The 8,777-nt window shown below is 66.5% G+C and overlaps 1 protein-coding gene across 1 annotated transcript; it reads left to right on the top strand.

Moving 5' to 3' along the window:
• The first annotated feature begins 826 nt into the window (after nt 1–826).
• On the top strand, nt 827–2,684 carry EIF4E1B (eukaryotic translation initiation factor 4E family member 1B). The gene is made up of 7 exons (XM_026063363.1): nt 827–844; nt 1,022–1,110; nt 1,238–1,333; nt 1,528–1,591; nt 1,895–2,008; nt 2,158–2,297; nt 2,570–2,684. Exons 1-7 carry the CDS (start codon nt 827–829, stop codon nt 2,682–2,684), a joined length of 636 nt encoding a protein of 211 aa, XP_025919148.1.
• The last annotated feature ends 6,093 nt before the right edge of the window (nt 2,685–8,777 follow it).

Genomic DNA, 8,777 nt, shown 5'->3' with positions numbered 1-8,777 from the left:
CCCATCCCTTCCCCATCCCATCCCCATCCTCATCACATCCCTGTCCCCATCCCGTTGCATCCCATCCTGATCCCATCCCCTCCCCGTATCCCATCTCTTCCCCATCACATCATCCTGATCCTGTCCCTGTCCCCATCCCATCCCATCCCATCCTGATCCCATCCCCTCCCCATTATATCCCCTCCCCATCACATCTTGTCCCCGTCCCATCTCATCCTGATCCCATCCCATCCTGATCCCATCCTGATCCTCCATCCCCATCACTCCTGGTCTCATCCCACCTTGTTCCCTATCCGTCCATCTGCATTGCATTACCATCCCACCCTGTCCTAATCCCATCCCCATCTCATCCCTTCCCATCACATCCTGTTTCCATCCCATCCCACCCTGTCCTCATCCCATTACAATCCCATCCCCTCTGCATCCCATCTCATCCTGATCCAGTCCCATTCTGTCCTGATCCCATCCTTCCCATCCCACCGCGTCCCCATCCCATCCTAATGCTGTCCCACCCTGTCTCCATACCGTCCCACCCTGCCCCATTCCTCACCATCCTCTCTCAACCCCATCTCACACTGTCCCCGTCTCATCCCATCTTGCCCCCCTCTGCCCTGACCCCAACCCTCCCTGTCCCCGCTGTCCTGCCTCCAAGCCCCCATCCCTGCCTTGCCCCCACCACTTGAGGAGCAGGGCCAGTGCCCCTTCCCAGCCTGCTGCCCTCCCGCCCGGCAGGGCCCAGCCAGGTGCGGTGGGGCCGGCTGCTCATCCCGCCCAGCTGGGGGCCCTTAAGAGCTGGATGCGGCTGGGGGGGCCTGTGCTGGGCATGATGGCTACAGGGGAGCGGGTGGGTTCCTGCCTTGTGGCCTGCATCCCTGGGGCTCCTGGCTGTAGGTCCTGTTTGGGGGAGGCTGGCAGGCCCCTGGGGGGGGTCCCCATTATCCCTGCACCCTAGCTGCTGACGCTGGGGGAAGCCCTGGTGGAGTGGCCGTGGGGCTCCTAGGGGCTGTCTCTCCTTCCCCAGAGAAGGCAAGAGGCGCAGAGGCGGCGGCGGATTCAGCAGCAGGAGCTGCTCCTGGCAGAAAGCCTGGGCAAGCACCCCCTGCAGAACAGGTATGGGGTCCTGGGGTGAGTGGCTGGGGCTTAGCCATGGGGAGCATCCCCCGGCAAGAGGAGGAGAGCCCTGGGGTGCCAGGGCTGGGGGGGCGGTCTGGCATCACTGGCTGCTTTCCCTCCCCAGGTGGGCGCTGTGGTTCTTCAAGAACGACAAGAGCAAGATGTGGCAGGCCAACCTGCGCCTTGTCACCAAGTTCAGCACTGTGGAGGACTTCTGGGCGTGAGTGCCCTGCTGGGCGGGTGACGTGCCCCCTCGGGGTGGCAAGAAGGGATGCTGGGGTCTCCGTGCCATGCAGTGTGCTGCTGTGCCATGGGGAGAGCCTGGTGCTGGGGGTTGGGGCTGCAGTGGGGGTGCCAGGGGTTTCCAAGATGCCCATTCTCACCTGCTCTTGTCTCATCTCTGACCCGGTGCAGTCTGTACAGTCACATCCAGCTCGCCAGCAAGCTCACGTCGGGCTGCGACTACTCCCTCTTCAAGGTGGGACACCTGCGATTCGTAGCTCTTCCTCTCCTGGGAGCAACGCACAGCACCCTGGGTGCAATCCCTGCCTGTTGCACAGTCCCCATCCCTCACCACCACTCTCCCCATGTTGCCCCTCTGGCTGGGGATACGTTCCCAGGTCCCTGCAGAGGTGGCACAGGCTCGCTGGGGTGCCCTGGCCACGATGCGGGAGGGGAAGCCTGGCCGAGTGCGGCAGGGCCGTGCTCGCATCTCCCTGCGCCCCGAGCCGGCTCTGGCTGTGCACTCGGCAGGCCTGACTGCCGTCTTGCCCGTGCCCAGGACGGGATCGAGCCCATGTGGGAGGACAGCCAGAACAAGCGTGGTGGGCGCTGGCTCATCACACTGGCGAAGCAGCAGAGGCACACAGAGCTGGACCGCTTCTGGCTGGAGACGGTGAGTGTGTGTCCTGTGCCGGCCCCACTCTGACCTCTTGTGCCACTCCGTGGGGTCAAGGCGATGGCATTTCCCCCTGTGGCGGCTCTCTGAGCCCCGGCCCCATGGGTGGCAGGGACTGTCCTGGGCTCCCCTTCTTCTCTGGGCAGCTGCTGTGCCTCATCGGGGAGATGTTTGATGAGTACAGTGACGAGGTGTGTGGGGCCGTCATCAACATCCGCGCCAAGGGGGACAAGATCGCCATCTGGACCCGGGAGGCGGAGAACCGTGAAGGGGTCACCCACATCGGGTAATGTGGCCCTCATGGCTCCTTCCCTGCAAAGGTCACCCAGATCCTTGTTAGGCTTGGAGAGGAATGGGATCCCGGTGTGAGCTGACCCCCTCTGAGGGATGGGCCCCATAACAGTGGGTCGTTTCTTCACATTTTGCCCTGAGCTTTTTCTCCTCCATAATCTCCAGTGGCTGATCAGGGCTGGTGGTTTGGGTGTCCTGTTCCCCAGCAGGGAGCTGCGGGGGGGAAGTGCCCCTGCCCGGCCCCTGCAGCTCCCCTCTTTCCTCCAGGCGCGTCTACAAGGAGCACCTGGGCCTGTCGCAGAAGGTGGCTATTGGGTACCAGGCCCACGCGGACACAGCCACCAAGAGCGGCTCCCTCACCAAGAACAAGTTTGTGGTGTGACTGTGGGGGGAGCTGGGGGTCCTGCCCCCTGCAAGGGGGGACCTGTGAAACCCCACAATGAAATTGCTGCAGCTGAGTGCAGTCTCCGTGTCCTGGGCTGTGCCAAGGTTCTGGGTGCACTGGTGCACAGGGGGAAGGGCTGGCTCTTGCTTTGGGGGGTGTGTGTGGGGGGGGAGTCTTGTAAGAGTGACCACGAGCTGCCGTACCTGCCCTGCTGTGTGAGCAGGGCTGGGAGCACAGCTCCAGGCTTGGGTGGCTGCTGGTCCTGGCGCTGAGCATCTCCTGCAGCACAGCTGCCTGCAACCCCAGTGCCTGGGACCTGGTGGGGGCCCCTCTCCCTGGGACTGTGAGGGCACCCCTGAGGTCTGGGGGGGCCTCACAATAGTCCCTGGGAGGATGCTGGCTCTGTTCTCCCCTGGCCCAGGCATGGTTACAGTCTGGTGCCCTAGGAACTGGCGCATGAGATGAGGGTGCACAGAGTCCAGCTCCCTCGTTTGGGCCAGCCCAGGTGGCCCTGAGAGCTGGTCCCCACCTCTTCCAGGCCCTGAAACGCCTCTGCAGCGGTGGGATGCAGGCCTCCTGCTGGGAGGCTGGCTCCCTGCTGAGGGGTGCCCCAGTGGGGTCTGTCCTGGGGATGCTGTATGCATCCTCACGAGGGCCCAGGCCTGGTGGGAGCCCTGTGTGCTGCTGAGCTCGGGCTGCCTTCACCTGCACCCCCACCTCCTCCCTTGGTGTGTGCGATGACATGGCACTGCCAGGGCTTATAGCCATGGTAGGGTTTATTAGTGCAGTGCAAAAAACCCCTGTCCCCCATACATCAAGCCCTGTGAGACTGATGTCCCTTTACCTGCAGCCACTTCTGCCCCTCTCTTCCAGGTCACTCCCCCTTGCTCTCCTGTGTCCTTTGCTGTCCCTCCTCGTAGCTCTTGCCCCGCGATGCCCCAGGCTGCCTGTTCCCTCTGCAGGCACCCAGGGATCCCCAGTCCCAGCACAAGGGGTTGCGTCCTGTCTTGGGGCAGCGTGTCCAGCAGATCTGCACCTCTTGAAGCCAGAGCCCCCTCTGTGCACACGGGGCCCCGCAGAGCAGGTGGGGGCCAAGCGCCCCTTTGCTCCCCATTGCTGCGTATGGCCCATGCTCTAGTGCTGCTCCTGCTTGCAGCTGGGGCTGCTGCCGGCACAGGGGGTGTGCAGGGAGCTGGCCCCGGGCTGGGGCCCTCCTGCAAGGGGACAAAGTCACAACTACGTCTCTGCTATTAAAATTGCTGGAGGCAGGCCCAGCCCGTGCAGCCTCTGTGCCAAGAAGCTGCGGACGCGGTGCCCGGGGCCTTGGCAGGTTGCCTTTTTGCTGGGCGATGCAGCCCCAGAGGCTGCCCCGGCCGGACAAAGACGAGCTGTGCCCCAGCCTCGGCTGCCCCAATAGCACCCCCGGCCCCCAGCCCCTTCTGGGCAGCCACACCAGGGCTCTGCGCCTGCCCCAGCTTCCCTGGGGTGGGGGGCACATGGCTGGTGTGAGGTATGAACAGAGAGCGGGGGTGGGAGCAGGTTGCCACAAACAGTGTACCAGGTTGTGTCTCCACGGCGGCTGGCCCTGGGGTTTGCCCCCGCATGCGCATGACACGCCGGCACCCTTTTCCCCTCTGCTGCATGGCTGCTGGGGAGCGGGGCGGCATGGGCCCAAAAATATTAGCACCAGGGCAGCTGGCACCCCAAAGCCTGGGGTCTCTGCGCCAGGGACGGCTGGTCAGCTGTGGGGCACTAACCAGGGGACCGAGGAGCGGGTGCATCTGCCTCCCCTGCCCAGGGCTGCGGGAGGGACAGCAGGTGGCACGGGGTGGGCAGGGGTCTGCCAGGGGGTGGCACTGGGAGGGCAGGGGATGGCATTAGGCAGGCAGGGGGTGGCAGGGGGTGGCACGGGGTGGGCAGGGGTCTGCCGGGGGCGCCCTGGGCCGGGCAGGGGGTGGCAGCGGGCACATCCCGGGTGCTCGCCTGCACTGGCAGCCCCTCGCCACGCGATGGTGCCACTCGCCCGGTCTTGGCCACCTCCGGCACGGCGGGCCCGGCAGCCGGCCCTGCCTGCCTGCCTGCCGGCCTGCCTGCAGCGGGGTGCCAGCCCTGCCTGTCCTGCCTGCCTGCCTGCCTGCAGCAGGGTGGCAGAGCTGCCCCCAGCCCCCAGGTGAGAGGCAAGCAGGAGCTGGGCCCTTGGCACACGTTGCCAAGCCGACTGGCATGAAGCAGAGGAAGGATTGGAGGTGCTGAGCTCCCCAATTAATGCACCACTAATTGCCCCTTGTTTGTGCCCCCCAGCAGTGGCAGCGTGCAGGGGGTAGGGGCTGCCTGCCCCTCTACAGCCTGAATCTGCCCCCCTGCCCAGCATAGGCTCCCCTCCACCTTGTTATGGGGCTGAGCACCCGTGGCACCCACCGCCCTGCCTGCCAGGACACCCCTGTGCCCCCCAGCCTCTCCATGGGCTGTGCCCATCCCCTCGCCCTCATGCCTGGGGCAGCAAGGCTGCAAGGCCTGCCCACGTGGGGGAGAGGAGCTCCTCATTAGCAGGGTTCAGCTCCTGGTGCTAATTGCTATTCCCGGTGCAGGCAGGGGGTGTGGGCTAATAGGGATGGATCAGGCAGGGACCCACGCAGCAGCACCCCAGGGTGCTGGAGCCCGGCTCGGCAGCCAGGATGGGACAGTCCATGTAAGCGTCCCTGCCTTGCCCCCGGCATGCTGGTGTGTGCACGCGTGCGTGTGTGCGTGGCACACAAGGGCCGGTGGGCCGGGGGCGCTGCGGCAGGCCAGCATCAGAGGGGACCCCCTGCTCTGTGCCCATCCTCCGGCACAGCCACATGCCTCGGCGTTCRGGGCGGCACGTGCCTCAGTTTCCCCCCTGCCTGGGCAGCGTGGCACCCTGGGGTCTCCAGCACTCAGCCCAGCAGGGACGGGCACTGGCGGAGCGGAGTCGCGCAGGCAGGAGGGGAGATGAGGAGCAAGTGCCCCGGGGGGGTGTGGGGGGTGTGTGGGGCTGGGGCCGGCAGCTGTGCAGGGTGCACTGTGTGTGGTGGGGGGGGCGTTGGGCACCGGGTGCTGGGTGGGGGGGGCTGAAAAACAGGTGGTGTGGGGCGTTGTGCAGTGGGGCACAGGGTGGTGTGTGTCCACAAGCCTAATGCCGACACAGCAGCAGTCTCCTGCCGGCGGTTTGCCCTCCGGGTGTTGGAGGGCCAGGGGTGCAGGGGGGGAGCCATGCCCTCGGGGGCTGTGGGTGCACATGGGTGCGATGCCCTCGGGGGCTGTGGGTGCACAGGGCCATGCCCTCGGGCCACGGCACGCCAGGGGACCAAGGTTACCTCGGCGGCGAGGGTGGCACACGCTGCTGCGCGCTGGCGCTGCTTGTTGCCGTTCAGATGAAGCCGTAGCGGGGATTTCATTTGATTGGAAAAGTAATAGGAGCCATTTATCTCCGGCAGCTTCATGGGCTCCTGGCAGCCCTGCAGTGGAGCCAGGCCAGGGGCAGAAGGGTGCCCACCGGGCGCCCTCCCTTTGGGGACGCGATGCCCTCCGTCCTCGGCCCTGCCTGGGGGCGGAGGGGCTGCGAGGTGGGAGGCACCCAGGGCCCCCGGGCGGGCGCAGCGGTGGCCAGGAGCCGCCCGGCGAGCACGGCACAGCCAGGGCTGCCCCGGCCCGTCTCACGCCGGGCAGCCATCCCAGCTGGCAGCCGAGCCGGCAGCCCTGTCAAAAATCACGATTGAAAATTAATACTAATCAGCAGGGAGGGGCAGATGGCAGCAGACATGCAATGGGGGCTGCAGGTGGGGTGGGGGCAYGGGAGCTGTGAGGTCCAGGGGGGACAAGATGTGGGAGCACGGTGCGGGGTGCAGCAGGGATGGGGGATGCGGGGCCAGGGGGGCGGTGGGGCACGGCAGGGATGAGGGTGGTCACTTTGCTGTGCCTCGCTCCTGCTGCCCAGGCTAGCATTGGGGCCGGGGCCCGTGTCCCCCCCGGGGCAGGACGCCCTGCCCGGGTGGCCAGCGCGGGTCACCTCGCTGGCGGCTGGCATGCAGCCAGGCCCACGGCCGGGCTCAGCCAGCCCAGGCTCCCCCCATGCCACCGGCACGGGCAGCTCCAGCGGCAAGGGCAGATCCTGCCTCTGCACCGGGTCCCCCAGCTCCTGGCACGCGCCTGGCACAGAGGGGCCCCGGGGCCCCCCGGGCGCAGGGCACCCATCCTGCTGCGACCACGGGCATGGGTGCTGCAGGGTTAAAATCCCCAAAAGAGACGGGGGAAGAAACTGCTGGCTGCGCCGCCGGGCGCGTGGGCCGGGGAAGAACAGGCAGCGCTGGCTCACCAGGGAGTGGGTAGGCAGCGCGGCTGCCGGCGCTGGGGCTGTGCCCAGCCGGTGCCTGCGCTGTGCCGGCGGGCCCTGCCAGCACCAGCGGTGGTGCTGGCGCCTCTCCAGCCCCACCATGTCGCAGCCCCCCATTCCCCGCGGCATCGCCTGCGCCCACCTCGCTGTCCCCTCCACCTGCCCCGGTGCCGTGGGGACGCCACAGGCCCCAGCGAGTGGGACGTGGGCATGCTGGGCACCTCCGGCCCCGGGACCAGCAGCAGCAGCCTGTCTCCGCAGCGGGGGGTACCCGTGGCGCGCCGTTCCCATGACAACTCCCGGGAGACGGCAGCCAGCGCGGGAGACGTGGGAGGCGAGGGGCCCGCGGACCCCTCAGACTCCCCACAGCCCCCACCCCCTGTGCCTCAGGATGCCTGGATTAACGGGGTGCAGCCAACGAGACATTGCATTCAGCCCCGCCACCGGCCCCTTCTCCTAAACCACGGGCACAGCAAGATGAGGCTTGTTACTTCTCTGGGTTACTGCCCCAGGAAAACGAGGCAGCTGGTGCTAACGGGGCTGGTGGAGTAGCCCTGGAGAGGGTGACAGGACAGACCAGGGAGCAGCAGCAGGGCTGGACCCAAGTGTCCTGCTCCCAGCCTCAGGCTCCCTGCAGCGTGGGCAGGGTTTGCATGGCAGGGTTTGCACAGCATGGTTTGCATGGCAGGGTTTGCATGGCAGGGTGTGCACAGCAGGGTTTGCACGGCAGGATTTGCATGGCAGGGTTTGCATGGCAGGATGTGCATGGCAGGATGTGCAGAGCATGGTTTGCATGGCAGGGTTTGCAGAGCATGGTTTGCAGAGCATGGTTTGCACGGCATGGTTTGCATGGCAGGGTTTGCACAGCATGGTTTGCATGGCAGGGTTTGCATGGCAGGATGTGCGTGGCAGGATGTGCAGAGCATGGTTTGCATGGCAGGGTTTGCACGGCAGGGTTTGCACGGCAGGGTTTGCATGGCAGGGTTTGCACAGCATGGTTTGCATGGTGGGGAAGGGGTTAAGCGCCTGCAGGGCCATCCCCACTGCCAGGGGCGGAGGCAGGGGGGAGAGGGGGACAACGTCTCTGTGCCCTGCGCTGCAGGGAACTGGTACCTGAGAAGAGTCCCTCACTGTCACTTCTCATCTGCATGATGCTGGCAGCCACGCTCTTGCAACACGGTTGAGCACGCTCCTTCCCTGCAGGGACAGGCTGGCACTTGCCGGCACGGCAGAGACAGGCAGGGGGAGCAGGAGGGTGGGACAGGGACAGGGACCAGGACAGGGACAGGGTCAGAGGCAGCATGGCCACGGGCCTGCAGGAATCGCTGCAGTGTGCTGCTCTGGAGGGCTGCAAACGGTGCCCCGCTGCAAGCAGAGCTGTCCCTGCCACCCCGCTCTGCGCCCCTCCGGCCACAGGTCCTTTAGGGTTTGCTCAGGTGGCCCCATGCCGTGGCCTCGGCATGCCCCGGCTGGCTGGCATGTGCCCACGGGGCCTTGTCCTGCCCCAGGCACTGTGCCCACGCAGTCCTGAGCCTCCAGCACAGCCCCGGGGGCAGCAGCGCGCTCCCAACCTCGCCGTGTGCCTGCAGGTGGGCACTGCCCAGGGACACGGTGCAGCCGGCACCATGCCCGGCTCTGCAGCCCGTGCCACAGCCCCGTCCCTCGGCTCCCCCAGCTGATGCCACCAGCTCGAAGGGACCAGCCTGCGTCTCCCCTTGACACAGATGCGTCTGAACAGC

This window comes from Apteryx rowi, unplaced genomic scaffold (assembly GCF_003343035.1).
Source record: "Apteryx rowi isolate R43461 unplaced genomic scaffold, aptRow1 scaffold_2, whole genome shotgun sequence".
Classification (NCBI taxonomy): Eukaryota; Metazoa; Chordata; class Aves; order Apterygiformes; family Apterygidae; genus Apteryx; species Apteryx rowi.
This window is presented reverse-complemented; position numbering and strand designations above follow the sequence as displayed.